Source organism: Toxorhynchites rutilus, chromosome 3, assembly GCF_029784135.1.
Source record: "Toxorhynchites rutilus septentrionalis strain SRP chromosome 3, ASM2978413v1, whole genome shotgun sequence".
NCBI lineage: Eukaryota > Metazoa > Arthropoda > Insecta > Diptera > Culicidae > Toxorhynchites > Toxorhynchites rutilus.
In genome coordinates, this window is record NC_073746.1 from 21987659 (window position 1) to 22012345 (window position 24687).

General features: G+C 38.9%; 1 protein-coding gene and 1 long non-coding RNA gene across 2 annotated transcripts in view; one reads left to right on the plus strand and one right to left on the minus strand.

Annotated features, from left to right (window-relative positions):
• Window positions 1-14857, minus strand: part of LOC129772953 (uncharacterized) — a 41653-nt gene extending 26796 nt beyond the window's left edge. The window contains exons 1-19 of the mRNA XM_055776487.1: window positions 14683-14857; window positions 12933-13459; window positions 12798-12881; window positions 12659-12742; window positions 12520-12603; window positions 12124-12201; window positions 11879-12064; window positions 11740-11823; window positions 11601-11684; window positions 11467-11544; window positions 11222-11407; window positions 11082-11165; window positions 10946-11029; window positions 10808-10891; window positions 10667-10750; window positions 10535-10611; window positions 3750-3978; window positions 3445-3705; window positions 3105-3269 (exon numbers count right to left, since the gene is read on the minus strand). Of these exons, the coding sequence (XP_055632462.1) occupies window positions 3105-3269; window positions 3445-3705; window positions 3750-3978; window positions 10535-10611; window positions 10667-10750; window positions 10808-10891; window positions 10946-11029; window positions 11082-11165; window positions 11222-11407; window positions 11467-11544; window positions 11601-11684; window positions 11740-11823; window positions 11879-12064; window positions 12124-12201; window positions 12520-12603; window positions 12659-12742; window positions 12798-12881; window positions 12933-13459; window positions 14683-14705 (2566 nt within the window). The 5' untranslated portion in view covers window positions 14706-14857. The remainder of the gene's footprint in view (window positions 1-3104; window positions 3270-3444; window positions 3706-3749; window positions 3979-10534; window positions 10612-10666; window positions 10751-10807; window positions 10892-10945; window positions 11030-11081; window positions 11166-11221; window positions 11408-11466; window positions 11545-11600; window positions 11685-11739; window positions 11824-11878; window positions 12065-12123; window positions 12202-12519; window positions 12604-12658; window positions 12743-12797; window positions 12882-12932; window positions 13460-14682) is intronic.
• Window positions 6408-9968, plus strand: LOC129779735 (uncharacterized). The gene is made up of 4 exons (XR_008743760.1): window positions 6408-6745; window positions 7451-7738; window positions 8077-8167; window positions 8234-9968. It is a non-coding gene; the product is annotated as an uncharacterized LOC129779735 (long non-coding RNA).
• Window positions 14858-24687: the final 9830 nt, after the last annotated feature.

Below are 24687 nucleotides of genomic sequence, written 5' to 3' on the forward strand. Positions count from 1 at the left end.
CATTGAAAGTAGCCAGATAATGTTGAAAGGAGGTTTAACGTGTACATACACACATGGACGTTGTTTGGACGCTGAAGAAGGCTATCTAACTTGGGACATCGACATGAACCGTAGATGTGAAGAAAGCGAGTTTGAAGTTATTTTTGAAGGAGTTGTCAACAAAACAACGAATAACCAAATGAAAACCATTGGAGAGGTTGTAGTGTACAGCACAATATCGGAACGACATTTATTTTCGATAAAAACTACAGCAAGGACATATATATGTGGACACGTTGGGTTTAAAACAGACCATCCCAGAATATTAGTTTTGGAGTTATCCAACATGAGATCGCCATTTGTTAGAAAACCTACGTCAGGTTCAAATAATGATCTATTTACTTACTTCAATTCGAAAATAACATTCGTCGAAAACTACATTGGTCAGAAATTAGACGACGTATACAATTCGGTTATGACAGAGATGTGCAAACTAGATAAGGCTCTACTGGAAACTAAATTGACATTAGCAAGAATCAATCCAACGGAGTTTGTATCGAGCATAATGAAGAGGTCAGGATATACAGCAGTTGTTGCTGGGGAAGTGCTTCATGTTATTGAATGCAAACCAGTATTTGTTACGCCAAGATCCGAAGCGCGATGCTTCCAAGAAATTCCAGTTGAATTTAACAACAGGTCGATGTTTTTGGCACCTGTGACAAGAATACTCCAGAACCGCGGGATTGAAATAGATTGCACACCTTTAATACCAGCAAAATTCATGTTCGGAGGAAAATGGTATACAACTGATGGACGATTACGTGAAACAACTCCACCAGAGAAATTAGTGTCGGACATAGTTACAACATGGTCCTACACACCTCTTCCAAATCTAATGCAAAGTGGTGTCTATGATGCAGACAATCTTAAAAAGATGAGGGATATGATTTATGAACAAGGAGATCGTAGAGTGGCAACGAATGTAATACACAAGGTGCTGATTGGACAACGACCCAATGATCAAGGATTCAACTTCGGAGCCTTAGTATCTGGAGATGTAATCGACGATGCAATAACAAGGTATTGGATGCGGCTTATGTCTTGGTCTACATGGCTCGGAAACATCACATCAACGGCGATTGGTCTATATATGATGGGCAGGATGATAAAGTTTATCGTCGATACAATCATGCACGGCAGAATTCTATACGACATATATGGATTCGGCTGGCAATTGATGGCATCTTGCTGGGATTCACTCACAACGTTTCTTTCTCACCGGAATGCAGTACGACATTTACGTGAAACATCAATCAATTCAAGGAAGACTGAACCATCTGATGACATCAATATTGCTACGACTAGGGAGACGGCAATACCTATGGAAGATACGACAACACAACCCATTTGTGGACGAATTTTACCAAGAGTATAAATAATGTGAATTAGTGAATTAAAATAATTAAAAGTGAATTAGATAATAGCTAACAAAAATTTATAAAAAAAAAAAAACAACTGAATACTTATACAATTGCTAATTCTTTGAAGTGTAAATTCGAGCAGGTAGATTTACGGAAGGGGAAATGTAAGAAATCGAAAGAATTTAGCAATTTAATTTCAATATCGTAAACGATCGAAAGAAGGACAGAAGAAAAACACTATACGATAAGAGCGAACCGTGTGTAAGATCCTAAAATAACAATCCTATCGGGAGCGGGTGCAATAAAACCTGGTGCAATAAAACCTAGTAGAAAGGAAAGGAACCGAAAACAATCGCACACATTTCTTATCGCGTTAGGCTCCGTTGCTCTTAGAATGCAGTTATGGATATCGTATGTTTTGAAATACAGATAGCGATAGGTAAAGGACTTGTATGAAAAGAAGCAAGGACGTTTATAGTCTTCTCTTTCTTTCGCACGTTAGACTTAAATTTAGGGTAGATTTAGGATAAACTAAAATTGTATAAAAACCCAAGGTTCTCTGAATAAAGCAAGTAGTCTTTGGAATCGTGTCTTACGATTAAGTAGTCCGAAACCACCTCCATTGAATCGACTGACGAGAGTTCTTCAGATTCAAGTCTTCCAACGTTCGCAGCAATAGTTGTATAATTTGCGCTCGGAGTTCGTGAAGATCTTGTACTCGTTGATCCTCCCGCTTAGTTGATGTTCGATATTTTGATCAGCTCCCGTTCGTTGCTCGTTCCGTACGGAATTAGTGCGAAGGCAGTCAGTTCAATTTATTGAAAGGAATAAGTCTGATTAGCTTCCGTTCGTGGCTCGTTCCGTAGGGAATTAGTGCGAAGGCAGACAATTCAGTTTATTCCAGGAATAGGTTATTTCTCGTGACGCTTTTCTTCTACTTCAACTTTGTAAATTGCCAATCCAGACTCAGAAAGGTTGATTCCTTCGCTCAACCGAGTTTGCGTATTGGGCAACTTTTACACCATGGGTCAGTTGTCTCGAGAGTACACACTTGAAGGTTTTCGACTACAGCTCGGGATAATGCGTCGGGTACAACGTGGAGTTTTCCCTTTCGGTGTTGGAGCTCAAATGATGCTCCGATATTCTCATTGCCCAGCGTACCAGTTTACCATTAGTATGCTTAAAATTCATCAACCATAGCAAGGAAGCGTGATCGGTGATAACTTTGAAGTGACTTCCTTCAATATAAGGCCGAAATTTATCGATTGATGAAATCACTGCTAAACACTCTCGTTCGGTGGAAGAATACCTTCTCTCTGTTGGCGATAATTTCTTACTGTAGTACGCAATAGTTGTCATATTGTCTCCTTCACCTTGAACTAAAACACTACCAATAGCTCTATCGGAAGCATCACAATGGATACAAAATTGCTGTTTATAATTTGGTATACCTAGGATTGGGGGTGTGATGAGTAATTTTTTCAAATCTTCGAATGCGATATTAGCTCCATTCCAATGAAGCGTCGTATTTCGGTGTGTGATTTAGGGGGTGGGTAATCTCTCACGCTTTGCGTTTTCTCCGGGTCAACTGATAATCCTTTATCACTCACGATATAACCTAAGAATTTAATTGACTTTTTGCAGAATATTGATTTCTGGAGACCAATTGAAAAGTTTGGAGACCAATTGAAAAGTTTGCCTTACGTAGTCGTGCAGCCACTTCCTTCAGGATCATCATGTGTTTTTCGAAAGTATCTGTAGCAACGACGATGTCGTCCAAATATACGAAGACCTCTGGTTCTAGATCTGGTCCTAGAATGCGGCCCATGATCCTGACAAGAGTCTGGGCACTGTTGTTGAGTTTCTCCTCTGAAAGTTACAGGAAGTAGCGAATAACCGATGATGTTATGACGCGTATTATCAGCTGTCCGGATAGTTTTATTTAGTGGGAGAACACTGATGGATGGCTTCAATATGCGTTTATAGTCTCTTCCCAACAGTGTGCACGTAGCCCCTGAATCTATAAGGCCTATAACTTTCTTACCGTCGACAGACACTTCCGTGAAGAATCTAGGGTCTTCTTCATTCAGGGTGGTTATTTCAGTTAACAGTTGATCGAAGTAGTTTTGGAATTGTTGTGTTGGAATTTTGTCGGAAATTTCTACGCAGTAGCATTTTGGTTCAACGAGTTCGCTTTGAGTTTGTAGAGTCTGTAAGGTAACATCGCCGGGTTCGGGTAGACTCTTAACCTCGAATCCCGAATTTAGTTTCCCAGCGGGGTACGACACTGGCGGCACTCGGTCGTCTTAACGTCCGGGCATCCACATCTCCTACAAAATTCTCTGATACGTTTCCTTGAGCAATCCTTGAAATAGTGTCCTTCTTCTTTACAGTTGAAACACTCTTTCTTTTTGGGTCTCATCCTTTTCATCTCTGCTTCGATGATTGTGTGATTCGGTTTGGGTTTTGTGGAAATAGCTTCTGCTGCTTCATCCTCTTCGGTGGAACTGGATTCGGTAAGGTGTTCGTCTAATTCGTCTACCATACGTCTCTGAGTGAACGTCAATTTGCTGCGACACTGAAAAGAAGGTTTGGCGTAAGGGATTGGGAACATTTTGTTGTGTCTTTTTACCAAAGTTTCCGTCGTATCAATTTCTCGACACTTATTTTTCAGCTCTTCGATGGATCGTATAGTTTCGAATGTTAATCGGGACAAATAAGATGGCCTCATGTTTCTCCGAATAATAGCGAGTTTTTCTTCTTCTTGAATTAAACAGCTCTTTGTTCGAAGAGAAATTGCATTGAAGCAATGTAAACGCTGAATGGTTCGTCAGGTCCCTGTAGCCTATTTTCTATTTGGGATCTCAAACGAAAATCGTAATCCGCCGGCAGAAAGTCCTTTTTTAACTGCTTTTTTATCTCCGACCGTCTGTAAATAGGATGGATTTGCGAAAGTTGCTTATGAAGGCCGCTATACCAATGGAGCGCAGTGCCTTCGAATAAGTGGACTGCTGACTGAGCTAATTCTGCGTTCGACAGTTGATCACTTTCCGCGTACATCTCTACTTTTGTAATAAATTCATTCACACTTGGAAAACGTTTTGACGTAGGACTACGTCTTTCATTTCTATACCGGGGTGTGAAATCAAAGTTTCGAAAACGAAAGCGTTACGCCGGAGACCGAGATTTTGAGCGTTAATAGCTCCTAAACAACTGAACGAAATGGTATGATAAACACTTCATTCGAAAGATAAAATGTCTACGCGTTCTATACTTGTTACTTTTTGATCCAAAAACTTGTTTCAATAGTCTTAAAATTGCTTTCAAAACAGGCTATTGAAATCACCAATCGGTATATAAGCGAGCGCCGCTCGGAAATCCACTCACTTCTAATTGAACAGCGATTGGAGCATGTTGTCGCTGTTGTGGTGAAGCTCTCCGTTTATCATGAAAGCGCGGATGAACGGTGTCACCAATAGCCTGTTTGTGCACTCTAGGCCAGAAGGGAATCCATCAGGAGGAGAGTGATGCCACAAACGGTTCCCCGGGAAGACATCGCTACACACACATACACGCGCGGAATTCTTTCCGTTTGGATGCCATTCAGTACCAAAAAATTTCCTTAAAGATCTAATCATTTCTGGAAAATAATCTGCCAGTTCCTCTGGGAATTTAAAAATACATTCAAGTGAAAGAGTTTATTTTAATGTTTTCTAACCATATAACACAGCGATCAAATACATTTGATTTTGTAATTTTTCAACCAAGTGTAATTAGCAGGAAAGCTTCTGAAGATTTTTCTTCCCCATCAGTAGTATATTTCCGTATCCAATATTGTATGCGTACGCAATCGATTATTGCTCAGTCGCCGAAAGTTCCGAGCTCAGAGAGTTCATTCCCCTCTAGTTTGCCTTCCAAATTGCCATCGTAAACCACACCTTCTCTTGATTCAATCACACACAAAAAGCATACTTAAGCGATATTCTGGTGGTGAGACACATTCATTTTTCGTGAGGACATCGACAAGACAACATCGTTGCTGAGGGTGCTGGACAGCGAAGGATCGAGATCTGCCCTGAAACGCAAGCAGTTTGTTTGAAACTGTGAGGGAGCACAGAGAAGCCGATCCTTCAGGAGAAGAGAAGGTGACCATCGAAGCAGCCGCTACACACACACATACACGCACGGAATTCTTTCCGTTTGGATGCCATTCAGCATCGAGAAAGATCCGGAAAATAATCTACCAGTTCCTCTGGGAATTTAAAAATACATTCATGTGAAAGAGTTTATTTGAATGTTTTCTATCCATGTAACACTGTGACCAAATATGTTTCAATCAAGTGCTATTAACAGATGGTTATCGAATTAGCATTATTCACTGGTGGGCTTCCAGTATCGAGGAAAATGTGGAAATATCTAATCGTTGCTGGAAAATAATCTGCCAGTTCCCCTTGGAATTGAAAATTACATTCAAGCGAAAGAGTTTATTTTAATGTTTTCTATTCATAAAATATTCATATAATACATTTGGGTTTGTGATTTGCCAATCAAGTACAGTTAGTAGGAAAGCTTCTGAAGATTATTCTTCAGAACAAGGTTTTTCGTATCCTATAATGGATGCATAAAACCTTGTGCTTCCAACGTAACGCTCTCGTTTTCGAAGTCCCCAAATATTCATTTATTCATTTATTCAGAATAGATTTAGATTCAACTTCAAACAAATGATCTCTAAATCAACGATAGTCCTACGTCACCCTTGCGGTTATATCATAGATATAACCCACTTCCTGTTTTTCACCAGAAAATTTAAGAATATCCCATTTCGACACTGGAGACATTCTTCGATTCGTCTCATTTCTACCGGTTTGAGTTAAATTTAATGTGAAGTCATTGTGTAACGCATTATTAGAATGCGGTGGGTCAACCGTTATGAAATCAGTTCGTAACGGGTTTGATGACAGTTCAGGTGTGGTGAGATTTGCGTGTAACGGACTATTTGATTGACGTTGTGTAGTGGTGGAAGTGTGTAAACTTGTGCTGTCTATTTTGAGTACTATTTTTAACATTTGTTGCTGCATTTGAAGTATCTGTGTATTGAATAGTTGTTATTGCTGAATTAATTGCTGGATAGAGCGAGACGTATCGATACTATTTTGTAACGTCTGCTCTAGTAAACAGAGTTCGCGGTTTGACGTGTCGAGAATTTCGCGCTTCTTTTCGTGTTGTTTGTCGCAAGCCCCGGGCAAGGGGATATGATCCGCGAGTCAAGATGTGCTACAAATTTAGCTGTCATTGCCAAACCTATCAAATTACTCGGCGAACTCAAGGCAAATCTATGGAACAAGGTGCGCCCATTCGCTAACTAAAAAAAGAATTGTTTTTTGAAAAAAAAATTTATGTGAAATGTAATGATCATGATGATCACAAGGGTCTGAATGATAATATAAAACGTAGAACCCTAGGTTGATCACTTGAAATGTAGTATTATATTATAATGTAAACCAACTTAAGAAATTGAAAGAATTTAAGTGAAATAAAAGGGTTTGAATGAATTCTTATAAGTAGTTTTGAAATCTTATAAATAGTATGTAGATTTTTAAGTTATTCGATTACTTAAAACACGTAGTCCTGACGCTTACTTAGCCATTTGGTTGTATATTTCCAAATATTTTACAACACAATAATCACAAAAACTCACCATTATAATATAAAATCAGCATCAAACACAATTTCAGTTTCATATTATTTCACAATTTTCGAGGAAACGTATTACTCTATTACATAGAATACATATTGAATACAGAAAAGTAAATTTTCATTCATTATTTTTTGTTCTAGAAGTGTGTTAATTTCGTCCTTAATTTCGTTTTCCAAATGGCGCAAATCATTATGGTGCCTTCAACGCAAAGACAATAAATGAAACGCTTGCAGCGTAAAACGTAATGAATATAATGAATATAGCAATGAGTATTTCATAAAGTATCAGTATATTCCACAAATTGTGCTCAATCGTCTTAATTTACTTTTGTGTATTTTTTAAATGGCTGCAGAAAACCACTTCACGTTTTGACCCACCTGGTAGTATGTTAAGTGCCTTGTTTTACACCAGCTTGAGAGTTTGGCAGTTCTCGCGAGTGACAGTGGTCGCAAATTGCATTTGCGACCCGGACATGTTTGACGCTGTCAAATCCTATGTGCTAGTATACGGATGCCCTCAGGCTGGTTTGTCGGTTTTGATAAAGCTTGCAGCACCAGATTCATGGCTATCGGCAGCATCGTCATGTCTAGCATTGTGTGACGATACAAGATCAGCGAAATCCTCACACTGCTGAATCAAGGTATTTTTTTCTTTTTCTTGATTTTTATTTAAACTTCGTATGCGTTCGAGTCGATTTATCAAGTGGATTAAACATGAATTGAAAGTGTTTAAATCGTCACTGCGTATGTGAATATCTTGTTTTGGTAGACGTTGTTGAATATCGGATAGCTTAACACGGCATATCTCGATTTCATCACTCGCGTTACGGTTTGTCGTTTTTGGTCTATTTCGTTCACAAGCATTTTCTTGTTCAATCATTTCGGTATCATTGTTCGGTAGATTTTTCTACTCCGCGAATCTCTAACTCGTACTCTAGCTCGTCATTCAATAATCTCAACACATCCATTATGATTTTAGATTTTGGTACACAACGGAACAATGCAACACGTATTGTATGGAACTGATTGAAATGAACTTGAAAGAATTGCTATTCAAAGTAATTGTTAAGGTATGAATTCAACTTTAGTTTCCTTTTATTCACAATTAAGTTTCTTTTGTTTCTTTGTTTTTTTAGGTTCTATAATATAGACACTCCTGAATCACCGAATTCTACACTACATCGACGGACGTTACCTGATTAGGGCTCTGTAGCCACCCAATCTTCCCCCTCCGGCTTTCAAGCACGAACCCGCTCCACACTCACAGGTCTATGGACGCGACGAGCTGCTGACAACACGCGACTGAGGTTATCCCGATAACGCGCCGTAAATCACACACGTTGGGCGCCACTGTAACTGGATTTATTCGGCAGATGTAAATCGTGTTTGAATTCAGTGTATTTTCAATTGATATAATGATATTTAATTCAATAAACTAATTGTTCGCGTGTATACACGCGGATTTCTTTTGTTCGTTCTATCTCTCTTTTAGTTGCAGACCCGCCCTGCCCCCATAGTTCTACCGACAACGCGAGCTGCTTTCGAATAAGAGAGATAGAACGAACAAAAGAAATCCGCGTGTATACACGCGAACAATTAGTTTATTGAATTAAATATCATTATATCAATTGAAAATACACTGAATTCAAACACAATTTACATCTGCCGAATAAATCCAGTTACAAAGTATTGTATTTATACCCACATACTGGTACAAATAGACGTCAAAACCGAAGGAAATACAATTGAAAAGTTATTTGATGTAAGGTTTAGTATTAAAAACAACTTGAAAATAGTAATCACGGGACACTGATGTTGTGTGCTATGAAATAAGTCAACTGTGAACATCCTTCTGTCACAGCATAGTTAGAGTCAAGGCGCGTAGAAGTATATTCTAAGGTGGGCCAACTTGCTAAAACCACTCTTCAGCCATCTTGGAAATCTACTGTGTTTTGTTTGTAAACAAAACACAATACGCTTGTGCCGGAGCTCGCTCGTGATCAGTCTGTCTCTTTCACGCTTCAAGGAAATAATTCCCCTTCTGCTTTCTTCCGTACTGTTTTCATATACCGCTCCCCTAACCAACTTAGTGACGAAACGGCCTCACCTAGTACCATAGACCCGTCTTGGTTAGAGTGAGGCAGAAACGAGGATGCTGTCAGTTTCCCCTCTTTCTGCTCACATGCTCACATAAAATATAGGCAAATAGAATACACACACACACACATAGTTAAGCTTTATAACACAGCTAGGGAAAAAGCTGATAAAAGGAATGAAAGTTTATTGAAATATTGCAGAATAGTTTTGGTAGTTGGTGAATCCCGACCAATAGAATAAATTGAATTGAGAATTGTTCGCGCAATTGTATTCCTGAATAAAGGGCCTGATTCTCGAATACACTACGAATACACTTCACGGCGGAAACGGAATGAAACGTATTCGCGATGACAACGGTATGGTGTCGACATCTGGATACGAGATTAGTTTCCCACTAAACTTATCATTATAATATCAAATTATCTTTAGATGAAATTTTTGTATGAGATTATTATACCACATGAAGAAAACAAAGTTTTCCACTCACATTAAACACCAGTTTGATACGAAGAAGTTAATTTTCATTAATGATTTTTTATTTGAAAAGTGCTCATTCTGCCTGAAAATTCATCATTATCTTCGACACTTCACTAACTCGTAAAACGTAGTTCAATGGCGTGCCGTTTATTTCGTTTCCACCGTGAAGTGTATTCGAGAATCAGGCCCAAAGATTTTGAATTTGAAACCAAAGTGAAGTTGAAGTGATATCCGACCACTTCCGAGCCATTCCCAACAGTTGCAATGGCAACAAATTGCAGCTCTTCTACCCCTTCCATGAGAACCACGCTATAGAGGCGATCCGTCGCTACACTTAGAAAAATCCTCGGTCGAAAACTACCAAATACATTTGGTAATGCAAAATTAGTAGAATGTACAAATTGTTTGTACATATTGTCAACAAACCCGCATCCCTACCAGAGATTAGTATATTTTACTCGATAACATTAGTAAGCTTGGATATTGTCATATCTGAAAACTGGTGAGAAAAGCGGGTATTAACCATTTTCATTGTTCCCATAAGGCAATACGGAGGTATAATAAGGATATAATTCTGATACGTGCATTTTCGGCGAGAAAATGTAGCCGATATTGGGCTTCTGAATCATGGTTCTGCTTGACATATGTGTTTATTAGTACGGTCGAAAATGACTATAGATTGGTAGTATTTACCAAAAAATTCGTTATATTTACTAATTATTTCTCTCAGTGTATAGAGGCGTCGTTATTGACTATTTATTCTATTTTATTTGGTGAAATCTAGAAATATTCGTTTTATGAGATAACTCAATAACAGATTTTAGTGACGAGCAACTTCAGCAACTAGCTATTCAATCCTTCACAGTTTTCTGTGGTTCCTGTTCCGAATGGTTCGGCATTTTGCGCACATCACGATCAGAATACAGCTTGAACTTGTCTCCTGCAAAGTAATGACCCTGCTAATGGTTCATTACAGTAAAATATACTTTACCTACTTGTATGAGTTTGAATGTGCTTTTGGAGCGCTGAAGGATGCTTAAACGCTTTCGTACAGTGTGGACAAGAATAGGGGCGTTCACCTGCAAAGGAATGACTCATTTTATTTTGTTCATTGTAGTGAAACATTCTCTACCAACCCGTATGAGTTCGCACATGTATTTTGAGGTTTGTAGCTTGAATAAACGTCTTCGGACATTGCGGACAAGCATAGGGACGTTCACCTGCAAAAAATGATCATGCAGAAGAGTTACTAGTAATGAAACTTTTTTACTAACCCGTATGAGTTCGGACGTGATCTTGGAGTGTTTTATGAATCCTAAACGCTCGCGAGCAATATTGACAGGAAAAGGGACGTTCAGCTGCAAAAGAAAGACTGTTGAATTGTTCTTTACTTTAAAACATTCTACCAACCCATATGGGTTCGATTGTGCTTTTGGAGCGCTGAAGGATGTTTAAACGCTTTCGGACAATGTGAACAAGAATGGGGACGTTCACCTGCGAAGAAATGAGCATGCTATAGGGTTTATTGAATAGAAAACTTTTTCACCAACCCGTATGAGTAAAAACGTGTATTTTAAGGTTCTGTTTTGAGCCAAATATTTTTTCACACTTTTCACATTTAAACCGTTTCTCTTTTGAAGTATTTCCCGAATCCGGATGAGTTTGAATGTGCTTTTCGAGTTTTTTACAGTTCCTAAATGCTTTCACACAATGTGGACAACAAAATGGACGATCATCTACGAAGGAATGATTTTATTGAAAAGTACATAGTAAAACATTCTTTATCAACCCATACGAGTTTGAATGTGACGTAGGAGTGTTGAACGAATCCTAAACGTTTTCGGGCAATGCGGACAAGACTGGGGACGTTCTCCTGGAAAGAAATGGTTTTTCTGAAGAGTACATTATAAAAAAATATACTTTACAAACCCGTATGAGTTAGAACGTGTAATTTGAGCGTTGTAGATCGGTTGAACGTCTTCGGACAATGTGGACAAGAATAGGGACATTCACCTGCAAAGGAAAGACTCTGCTGAATAGTTCATTGAAGTAAAACATTTTTTCCAACCCGTATGAGTTCGAACGTGCTCTTTGTGCTTTGAAGAAGTACTGAACGCTTTCAGACAATGTGAACAAGAATAGGGACGGTCACCTGCAAAGGAATGAGGCTACTGAATGGTTTATTGAGTATAATTTTGTTTACCAACCCTTATGAGTTTGTACGTGCTCTTTTAGTCCGTTATTAGAACTAAATGTTTTTTCACACTTTTTACATTTAAACGGTTCCTCTTTCGAGATATCTCCCGAGTCCGGATGAATTTGAATGTGCTTTAGGAATTTTTTACAGTTCCTAAATCCTTTCGCACAATGTGGACAAGAAAATGAAGGTTCATCTACAAAGGAATTATTTTATTGAAAAGTAAATAGTAAAACATTTTTTATCAACCCGTACGAGTTTGAATGTGACGTAGAAGTGTTGAACGAGCCCTAAACGTTTTCGGGCAGTGCGGACAAGACTGGGGACGCTCTCCTGGAAAGGAATGATTTTGCTAAATGTTATGTGCATTTGGATGCAGCGTGTACAAATGCTTGACGATAAACGTCATCAAAAGAAGAACAGATGTAATGCTTAATAACGCTTGAAGGTGACTTATAAATAAACACCTGATTAGGCAGTCAGAACGTTCTCGACCAGAGAGATAACCAGTCGTGTTGTTCTAAGTTTACTCTGTGCCCGAATCTTATTCATAAGTTCGTTGACCCGGGCCAGTGAACTCTTTTTTAAAACTAGTCAGAACCTTGTACATTTTACTGAAGAGTACATTAGAGTAAACCATTCTCTACAAACCCGTATGAGTTAGAATGTGTAATTTGAGCGTTGCAGATCGCTTGAACGTCTTCGGACAATGTGGACAAGAATAGGGACATTCACCTGCAAAGGAAAGACTCTGTCGAATAGTTCATTGAAGTAAAACATTTTTTCCAACCAGTATGAGTACGAATGTGCTCTTTGTGCTTTGAAGGAGTCCCAAACGTTTTCAGACAATATGAACAAGAATAGGGACGTTCACCTGCGAAGGAATGAGGCTGCTGAATGATTTATTAAGTATAATTTTGTTTACCAACCTGTATGAGTTCGTACGTGCTCTTTTAGTCCGTTATTAGAACTAAATGTTTTTTCACACCTTTCAAATTTTAACGGTTTTCCTTCTAAAATAGATTATCAGGCTATGTTTGCAGCAAATCACACCACGTACTCACCCATGCGTAACCGTATGTGATCTGTCATCAAATTTTCGTCCATCAATCTCATCTTACACTTATGACGTTCTGAAGGTGAGTGAGCTTCCTTCTGTTCCAATCCACTTGTTTTTTGTGTATTTGTTCCCACGTCGTCGTCTATTTCGCTGATGAAGAATACTTCTCCATTTTCTCCCTCGATACCCATTTGGTCTTCCGGTTCAATCGAGCCAAAGTCCACTGTTAAATCTCCTTCAAAAAAATTGCCATTTTTCGACAGTTCGTGGTCATCAATCATTAACTCTGGTTCCATCTTGATGTGATCTGTAGGTTTGGCATTGGACACAATTTGGAAGCAGCTCTCGGGAATCTTGAAGATGGTCTCGAATTCTTGGTGGCATTTGTCGCATATAGGATAACTACTCAATTGGGAAGTTGAACTATTAAGTTTCTGCAGCACAGTTTTTAATTTCGGCTCTTGGTGAGAGGGTATCAGCGCGTAATGGGATTCCCCGCTGCATACATCGGAACAAAAACTACATTTTTCGCTGTAGATATGGATTGGTGCCGAACATCATTGTCATTTAAAAACATATTGAACAATTACGATATGCTTATGGCTTGCAAATGTTTTATCAATTAAAAGGAAATTGTAAGTTGACATTTATCAGAGCATGGCTTATTATTAAACAAATTGTAATTCTTTAATGTACACTCTACGAAGTATAGTATTCTTATACATATATCGTAATGCATCGAACTGCGAACACTTAAGCGCTTGATACTGACGATTTCAACTAGTAAAAATATTGACAAATCATGGCATGAAAAATTACCGTTCCAATAGATTTAGATGGCATTCATGAAAGTTATGAATCACAAAGTTCCATAAAATCATGTTATATTTGTTCAAAATTTGTAAATTTCTTCATTAGACCGTGACCTGAATCCCAGACCCATTTTGTTGGCAGCATTCCTTTGAGGGAAATTAGTTATTGATTTTTGTAGAGCTTATTATTCCATTGTTATTCTTTTATAATCTTAAATCAAAAAGAACAAGTTATGAAATTTGTTTTATGATTTATGTATACTTGATAATATCCATGTGTGACTATCGTCTTCGATCACAACTAGCCGCTTGTCCAAGTTATTAGCAACATTCATGGAAGGTTTCAGCTAACTTTCCCTAAAGTATTTGACTGAGATGATGGATTTTGAGGGTATTCATCTTTCTGAGATTTTTAATAACGTTTCCTATTTTTTCCACTCCACAAATTTTTTTTCTTCTTCGTTGAAAAGAATGCTGCTGCATCTTTTTTGTGAATGCGTAGCGGTCCTTAATCTGGTCTTCCAGTGTACTCTTTAGTGTACCGAAGAGTTTTGTGATCTCCCGGATTGAAAATATTCGCTCCCTACTTTCTAGGGTTTGGAATATACTCTTATGCAACTCCTACAATAAGAAATTTTATTGTTCCGTCTATCCGGATTTCAAATCATCTCTTGTATGTGTTTCTCATTCCGGACATGGGTTTGTGAAACACAAATATTTGTTTTGTTTTTCTACATTTCTTTTGTCAACAGCTACGAACTATGGCTAACAATTACACTAAACTGATACAATAATAGCTATCAGTCAGTTGGTATGATATTGAATATAATGAAAATGTCCGGATTCAAAAGCATTACGGTACATCAAAAAGAATCAAGGACAAAGTACGAATAAGCCACATCGATGGGACGTTTGTCTAAACCATTTCCTCAATAAACTTACAGGTTGTTGCTAACGAACGCCATTTCACTCCTTCAGCCAAATCAACTCAAACCAAAAACTGTCTAATTTTATCATAGAAATGTTAAAAATTTCTTAAAACCGCAGGAGGAATCAAAACATCAATTTGTGTATAATACGAATCTCTTGAGTTTCGTTCAATTGACAGTTCAGCAAAATTAAATAAACAAATCAGGGGGGTGTCAACATTTTCTCAAATTTCTTCCAACGGGACGATTGAATCTCACGTAACTTTTGGAATGGTCCAATGTAACATTCACATCGACTCGTGAAAAAAGAATCATGAAGATCTGGGGTGGCATTTCGTATTTCGAAACGAGTAACTCGTTTCGAGACAATTTAAACTCGAATCGAATTGATTTTAATATTATGTATCTTTTTCGAGTTTATATTTTCAGTGTAATAGATTTTAAGCAAAATTTTACTGGAAGAAAAATGTCAAATTTTTGGGTAAACAAAACAAAGTTTGAGGCTATTGCAATTCATATTAGATCGCAATTCAGTTTCAACATCCCAGCAAACATTAAATCGCATAACAAGCGTATATATAACATCATATGCCCTAAAATTTGGTTGGCATATAATGCGTCTAACTGGCATATGCATACAAAAGTGGAGGCCATATATATACATGGCAAATGCTTACCGAATTTGTTTGGATGAATATGCAACTTTGACCGGCTATAATAGCGATTATCCCAGCAAACATTAAATCGTATAATTTTGCACGTGCCAAGACTTACAAGAAATCCGAATAAATCATAATCGCATATAATATCAATCAAAGTATGTGTCGTGTATATTTGAAATCGCATAAAATGCAAAAACTCGATTTTATCTACCATTATCAAATTAAGTCGCAATTCGGTATAATAAACATCAATTTTATGATGTACATTGTCGTAAAATATATTTAATCCGCATCATATGCGTATATTACGCTGATGCAGTTTGTATGTCGTATAAGCTTATAATTTAAATCGATTCAGTACTGTAGTAAATCGTGTTGCATGCTGAAGAAAATCATGAAAAAGTAAATCATATTAGATCCTAATAAAGAACATATTACATCATATCGAAATGTCAATGAAATGCTGATGCACTCGAAAGTTTTAACCGCTGTTGAATTTAATTTCAGATAGCCGCACGACATAGCTGGTGGATGATAATCCAGACGACTGGAGTTCGAACCCATATCGGACCAGTTTTCACTAAAAATCAATCTGTGTCATTTCAAACATTCATATTCCACGCCCAACACAAGTCAATCAAACAATTATTATTTCTACAAACATAAATACTCATATATAAAAATGGCGATTCGTGAGGCTATAATAAACATTTCACGAAAATATTTTGCGCCATTTGTTTTTTTTTCTATGTCTGTAATAAATCGTATATGAGTATGGCAAAAGTCGTATTAGGTGCTTTAACAATTCATGAATATATTCACATTAGATCGCAATTCAATACAACATAATCGCTATTATAGCCGGTCAATGTTGCATATTCATCCAAACAAATTCGGTAAGCATTTGCCATGTATGTATATGGCCTCCACTTTTGCATGCATATGCCAGTTAGGCGCATTATATGCCATCCAAATTTTAGGGCATATGATGTTATATATACGCTTGTTATGCGATTTAATGTTTGCTGGGATGTTGAAACTGAATTGCGATCTAATATGAATATATTCATGAATTGTCAAAGCAACAAATACGACTTTTGCCATACTCATATATGATTTATTACAAACATAGAGAAAAAAAAATGGCGCAAAATATTTTCGTGAAATGTTTATTATAGCCTCACGAATCGCCATTTTTATAAATGAGTATTTATGTTAGTAGAAATAAAAATTGTTTGATTGACTTGTGTTAGGAGTGGAATATGAATGTATAAAATGGCACAGATTGATGTTTGGTGAAAACTGCTCCGATGTGGGTTCGAACTCCGGTCGTCTAGATTATCATTCACCAGCTATCTCGCGCGGCTATCTGAAATTTAATTCAACAACGGTTAAAACTTTCGAGTGCATTAGCATTCTTTCCTTTTTTGGTATTTTTTATTTATTTTTTTTTTAAATAGCAAAAATATGGATATTTTAAGCAAAATTTTACTGGAAGAAAAATGTCAAATTTTTGGGTTCGAAAAAAACCAAAGTTCGAGGCTATTGCAAATATCAATGGCAAATAATATGGCTGAGGGCGGAAAGGACCCCCCGTTGACGCAATTGAATATTTCTGATACCGAACCTCCTCCTGAAGAGCAGGAGGATGAAGCAGAAATTGAGGTAGAAAATTCTGTTTATGAAGTTGATAGTTCCGAAGATGAGGAAATCGACGAGAAACTGGATTCTCGTCCTAAAGAATACCCTGAAGGCTCCAAAGGCCCATTCATTGTGTACTTTAGACGAAAATCCAAACCTCTCAATGTCATTCGTATCTCGAAGGAACTAACTCAACATTTTTTTGACGTTACCGAAATTACACGGATGGGGCCAGACAAACTACGAGTTGTCGTCTCAAGCAGGACCCAAGCGAACAAAATAACGCGCTGCGACCTCTTTGCGATTGAGTATCGTGTATACGTACCCTGTTGCAACGTCGAAATAGACGGCGTAATAACCGAAAAGGGTTTGACCCGAAAAGAGATAATCGATGGTGTCGGTCGCTTCAAGAAGTCCACACTAAAAACTGTGAAGATTCTTGCATGCGATCGACTGAAATCTGTGTCACATAAAAATGACAAAAGAATTCTCAATCGGACAAACTCTTTTCGTGTGACTTTTGAGGGTTCCGCCCTTCCAAATTACGTTGCAATAGGGGCACTTCGTTTACCTGTTCGATTGTTTGTACCCCGGGTAATGAAATGCAATAAATGTATGCAACACGGTCACACGGCCGCCTATTGTTGCAATAAAAAACGTTGCGCAGATTGTGGAGAGAGCCATGATGAGAATCCTTGCGCGAAAGAGCACAAGTGTCTTCATTGCGGCGGGACTCCTCATGATCTTATTCAATGCCCGGTGTACAAACAACGAGGGGAAAAACTCAAGCGTTCCTTAAAGGAACGTTCCAAGCGGACTTTTGTAGAAATGCTTAAGAGTTCCGTGCCAACGACACAGGACAATCCCTACTCCATTCTGCAGAACGACGAGCCTGTTGCTGACGCTCCCAATGCCGGATGTTCCGGTACATCGCAGGGTGCCATCAGGAAAAGAAAAATTACTTCTTTTCCATCACTCCCCAGAAAGAATACCGAAACTTCCCAAGTTGGAATGAAGCCTCGAACTGAACGTGCTGAGAATAGGCCGAAGCAAGTACCTCCCGGTTTACGTGGTCATGCTACCAACCAGGGGTCCTCAGCACTTCCCGGAACAACAACGAACACGTCTGTTCCATTTTCGCGGTCGAAGCAACAGCCACTACCTGCCCTGCTTGCGCTTTCAGATCTTGTGGATAACATTTTAAATGCTTTAAATATAAATGATCCTCTTAAAAGCATAGTATTATGTTTGCTTCCGGTTGTGAGAACATTTTTGAAAGAAAAATGTGGCTTTTTAGCAGCGTTCATTTCCCTCGATGCCTAATTCAGCGCAAGAGGTCAAGGATTTGACCACTGTCATACAGTGGAATTGCAGAAGCATCATCCCTAAACTAGACCAATTTAAATTTTTAGTTCACAGTTCTAACTGTGATGTATTTTCTCTCTGTGAAACATGGCTTTGTTCAGCCGACGAGCTGAATTTTCACGATTTCTAAATTATTCGCCTAGATCGTAACGACTCGTTTGGTGGCGTACTATTGGGGATCAAAAAACGTCACTCCTTCTATAGAGTCACTATCCCATCGATTACAGGCATTGAAGTTGTCGCTTGCCAGATACAAATCAATGGCAAAGAACTCTGCATTGCTTCGATATATATTCCTCCCAGGACTACTGCAGGCCGCCATCAGTTCTTTGATATTATCGAGGCATTGCCGGAGCCGCGGTTAATCTTAGGTGACTTCAACTCCCATGGAACAGCATGGGGGTCACTCTACGATGACAACCGTGCCACGTTGATTTATGATCTGTGCGACAACTTCAACATGACAGTTTTAAATACTGGGGAAGCAACTAGGATAGCCAACCTTCCTGCACGGGCAAGCATGCTAGACATATCTCTCTGCTCTTCTTCATTATCCCTGGATTGCACATGGAAGGTAATCAAAGATCCCCACGGTAGTGATCACCTACCAATAATTTTATCGATCGCCAATGAATCAAAATCTAGTGAGTCAGTCGATATTGCGTATGACCTCACGAAGAATATTGACTGGAGAAAATTTGCAGAATTAATATCTGAAGCAATCATTTCGATGCATGAACTTCCTCCCCTTGAAGAGTATAATTTTATATCAAGTTTGATTTACGATAGCGCACTTCAAGCTCAAAAGAAACGTGCACCGGGTACCACTTTCCGACGTCGTCCTCCATCACTTTGGTGGGACAAGGAATGTTCAAAGGTCTACCTTGAAAAATCATCCGCTTTCAAAAAATTCAGGAAAACTGGATTAGTGGAATGGTTTCAAAAGTACCAAGCTCTAGAAGCCAAACTAAAAGGTCTGATTAAAGCAAAAAAGCGTGGATATTGGCGGAAGTTCGTCAATGGTTTGTCAAGGGAGACCGCTATGAGTACTCTTTGGAATACGGCTAGGAGAATGCGTGGCTGAAACCATACCAATGAAAGTGAGGAATACTCTGACCGTTGGATTTTCAAATTTGCAAGGAAGGTTTGGCCCGATTCTGTTCCTGCACAAAGCGTTGTACGCGATATTCCGCTCCAATGCGATTATGAGAATTTTTCGATGGTAGAATTCTCAATTGCCCTCCTCTCATGTAACAATTCAGCTCCGGGGTCGGACAAGATTAAATTCAACTTGTTGAAGAATCTTCCCGACTTGGCAAAACAGCGTTTGCTGAACTTGTTCAACAAGTTTCTGGAGCTGAATATTGTCCCGCATGACTGGAGACAAGTGAGAGTGATAGCCATACGAAAACCCAACAAGCCGGCTTGCGATCACAACTCGTATAGGCCGATTGCAATGTTATCCTGTATTCGTAAATTGTTAGAGAAAATGATTCTACTTCGTTTAGACAAGTGGGTCGAAACGAACAATTAGCTGTCAAATACGCAGTTTGGCTTCCGCCGAGGTAAAGGGACGAATGATTGTCTCGCGCTGCTATCTTCTGAAATCCAAATCGCATTTGCTCGCAAAGAACAAATGGCTTCCGTTTTTTTCGATATCAAAGGGGCATTTGATTCAGTTTCCATGGAAATTCTCTCAGAGAAGCTTCATAATCGTGGACTTTCACCAATTCTGAATAATTTCATGTACAATTTACTGTCAGAAAAGCACATGAATTTCTATCATGGCAACTCAAAATCTTCTCGTTACAGTTTTATGGGCCTACCGCAAGGCTCCTGCCTAAGCCCCCTCTTGTACAGTTTTTACGTCAATGATATGGATGATTGTCTAACTAGAGACTGCACGCTGAGACAACTTGCAGACGATGGAGTTATTTCCATCACGGGTACTAATCCCGTCGCTCTGCAAAAGTCGTTGCAAGATACCATGAACAATCTGTTCACGTGGGCCCTCAAGCTGGGTATCGAATTCTCTACGGAGAAAACTGAAATGGTCGTTTTTTCTAGGAAGCACGAACCCGCCCAATTCCAGCTTTACCTATCCGGCAAAACGATCCAACACTCTATGTTTTTCAAATACCTGGGTGTATATTTTGATTCTAAATGTACCTGGGGGAGACACATTGCGTATTTGAAACAGAAATGCCAGCAAAGAATCAATTTTCTCCAAACAATAACCGGAACATGGTGGGGTGCCCATCCAGGAGACCTCATTCAGTTGTACAAAACAACGATATTGTCAGTGTTAGAATATGGCAGTTTTTGCTTCCGATCATCTGCCAGGATTCATATTCTCAAGCTGGAGAGGATACAATATCGTTGCTTGCGTATAGCCATGGGGTGTTTGCATTCGACACATACGATGAGTCTCGAAGTTTTGGCAGGAGTACCCCCGCTTACTCTTCGGTTCACAGAATTATCGTACAGATTTCTCATCCGTTGCAAGATCATGAATCCATTGGTGATTGATAACTTCGAAAATCTACTCCAACTGACTCCTCAGTCAAGTTTTATGTCTTTATACCATGAGTACCTTACCCACGACGTGCACCCTTCACCAGGCATCCCCAACCAAGTTTGCTTCCCATACTTTTGCAATTCCTCTGTCATATTTGATCTGTCCATGCGACAAAAAATCCATGGAATACCAGATCACCTACGCTCCAATGTTATTCCGTCGATATTTTCGGAAAAATATGGGAAAGTTGGATCTGATAAAATGTTCTTTACTGACGGTTCATTCATAAACGGGTCCACTGGCTTCGGCATCTTCAATGAAAATTCCAGTGCCTCTTTCAAACTCAAAGATCCTTGTTCCGTGTATGTCGCAGAAATGGGTGCGATATACTATGCTCTAGGGATCATTGAAACACTGCCCATCGACCATTATTTTATTTTTTCAGACAGTCTCAGCTCAATAGAGGCAATCCGCTCAATGAAAGTTGATAAACGCTCATCTTATTTCCTAACAAGAATAAGACATCTATTGAGTGTTTTGGTCGAAAAATTATTCAAGATTACCTTAGCATGGGTTCCCTCTCATTGCTATATTCCGGGGAATGAGAAAGCAGACTCGCTAGCTAAGGTGGGCGCTTCAGAAGGCACACTTTTTGAAAGGCAAATTGCCTATAATGAATTTTTTCACATTCCTCGTCAGGACACACTCGTTAGTTGGCAGCGCATGTGGAGTGAAGATGAGTTCGGTCGCTGGTTACACACGATTATCCCTAAGGTTTCGACGAAAGCTTGGTTTAAGGGATTGAATGTCGGTCGTGATTTCATTCGCGTGATATCTCGGCTTATGTCCAATCACTACAACCTAAACGCGCATCTCTATCGCATTGGGCTCGCAGCAAACAATCTTTGTGATTGTGGCGATGGCTACCACGGCATCGAGCATGTTGTCTGGTCGTGTATCCGGTTCCATGCTGCTCGCTCTCAGCTCTCTAGAGCACTGAGAGCAAAAGGCAGACAATCGGATATCCCCGTCCGGGATATCTTAGGTAGCCGGGATCCTGATCTTCTGCTTCATCTATACCTGTTCCTCAGAAACGCCTATGTCAACGTTTAATGATGTTTCCTTCGTTGTGTCCCCGTTTCATATCCCTCCTATCCGATCGATAAACTTTTACTTAGTCGCGGCAATACATACACACACTCTTTACAGATGCACGGGCCAAAGGTTGTGCAGTCCACTGATCATTCAACAAGAGCCAAAGGTTGTACCGCTCATGACAACTCTACACGAACTGATGATTGCGCCGGCTAGTGACCATTCTATCCTGGATTCCTCGAGTCGAGAAAGACGCACCACGCTAGATATGGGGTACAGACTAGGGGGGCGTTGCTGATTAATGGTCAGCTGCATCCCAATAGGAAGTAGCCCGTGTCGGGCACACGTATAGAGCATCGATGACTGCAACATACCAATTATGAGAACACTTGTAATACTAACCTCGAGCCAACCGCGAGTAATCGGTTACATATTACTAACATAGTTGTAAGACAAAAATTGTCAAAATATTGGACTCCCGGCCCCGTCAGGCTAACGCCACATGTGCCTTAATAAAAAAAATATATTTTGGAAAAAAAAAAAAGATGGATATTGTTTTCATTCCTTTTCACTCGGATAGAGTTCTGAGGGCAGAATGACCAATACCCATCGAGTTAAAAAAAAAAAGAAAAAAATACCAAAAAAGGAAAGCATGAGTCTTCAAGATGTGTATTGGTCAGTGGGTGTCTTGGCTAAATACAGCCGCAACATTCAGCACCCATTATGGCTAAACGCTCGAATCCAGAAGCAGAGGAGGCACTCGCGCTGCCAAACATTCCATACAGAGAAAGAAGAGAGGAGCTCAGATTAAAGCCGGGTTCAGACGGTGCGAGTAAACATACGAGTCGGTCTAGTCAGTTACTGCAGTGCAGCTACTCACACCGTGTGAACACATCATGCCAGCTAGTGTCATGTGTGATTCGGTGTGCGAGCTACTTCAAAGTTTTTTGAATTTACTCGCACTCGCATCCCTCAAAACGTCAAAAACAGATTTTAGCGCTCGAATCAGGGATGCCAAATCTTGACATTGTCTTTACATTTCTCTATTTTTAAGATATTTGAAAATATGCGAAGATATTTATAGACTTGAAAATTATTGGAAGAACAAATTAAACCCTCATAGTTTCTAAACGGAATCGTTATTATTTAGTTTTGCACGCTGACGGGGCACGTTTTTTAAAAATAGTTTTCTTGGGGATCTAAATATAAAATCATTATCGGGCACGATTTTAATTCAAAATTCACTCAAAACTTGCAAAAAAGTATTGTTCTAAGAAACAGAATACATATTCGATTTAGAAAAAGTAGATTTTCATTCATTATTTTAGTTTTTGAGGCGTATTAATTGCTCCTGCAAATCTACTAACATTTTTATTTCACAAATTGGTACACGAAGCTGCTGTCAAGGCGAAATAAATCAAATTTTGAAAAATCTTTTAGACTGCCATTTGGAGCACCACATACTTTCGGAATTATTTTAGCTATGGATGCTTTCGAGATTTTAAAAAATTTCGACAATAATCTGAACGATATTCCAGAAGAAAGGCACATCATTTCTAGTTTCACTCTTGTAGGTTTAGCATCCTTCATGAGTGTATCTTGGCGTTATATTTGTGGAGCAATTAAATCCAACAGTTTTCTCACTTTTTCAGGTGTTATTCTCAACACTGCTCTGTACTCTCGGAGATCATCATTGTAGAGTTACTTCAATATTGTATTTGTTGCTTCTTTTCTTTGCATCCAATTTCTGGCCCGAATCCTTTTTTCTTTCTGCTTTTTTCGGATAGTACCTTCAGTATAAAATAAATTCAGCACAAAGTATTTTTAAACACGGCCAGCGTGTGTTTCGCTATAAAATTGTGTAATGATAAATTCAACTGAAAACCTAAGATGAAAACTGCCAATAAAGAAGCCGATTTCGGATCAATCATCTGACAAATTCGGACCTGATTGCTGTTTCTGACTATTTGATGGACATTTGAAAAATCGCCTGGCATCTCTGGTAAACCCGTGTCGTGGTATCTGGTTTCTTGTCAGCAGCTCACATTGTGTGAACGGACAAGGCGAGTCAACCATTTGTCAAGCGAGTTCACCGGGTCAGTAGCTGCTCATTGTGAAGTCAGCTACTAGCAACGTATAAATGGGCCTTAACACAACCGAGTTTGTGTTGACTCTGCACTGGAAAAATAGTTTAGTAAAAGCAGCTACCAAATCTTTAGTAGCCAAAACATTGGTAAAATATACAATTTTTTTGTAAATATTACCAAAATTCAGTAAAAGTGATGTCAGATTCATTGAACGTCCCTACCAGAGATTCGTATATTTTACTCCATACAATTAGTAATCTTGTTTTTTTTGTCATACCTAACATCTGTGATGTGCGCACTTTGCAATCGCCATTTCTCTTTGGGAAACGAAACGATTCGGAGGTAAGCCTTTTATTCTTATTATGTTTTATTGCATGTAAACATCTCCTTGGTCGAGAATTTCCGGGAAGAAACAAACAGATGTTTTAATAATAATGACCTAATATTTGTCACTGATTATTTGGTATTTCTCTTCTCCAACTTCAGAATAAATGGACGGAGCGAGCGGCTGAATTTTATTGCATATTTTATATCATTAATATGTGTATTTTTCTTCTTCATAGGGACATGAGAGCACAAAATACTGACGAAACCAGAGCGATGCAGTAGGGAGAGAAACGGGAACTTGTTGAAGTACTCGTTGTAGTATC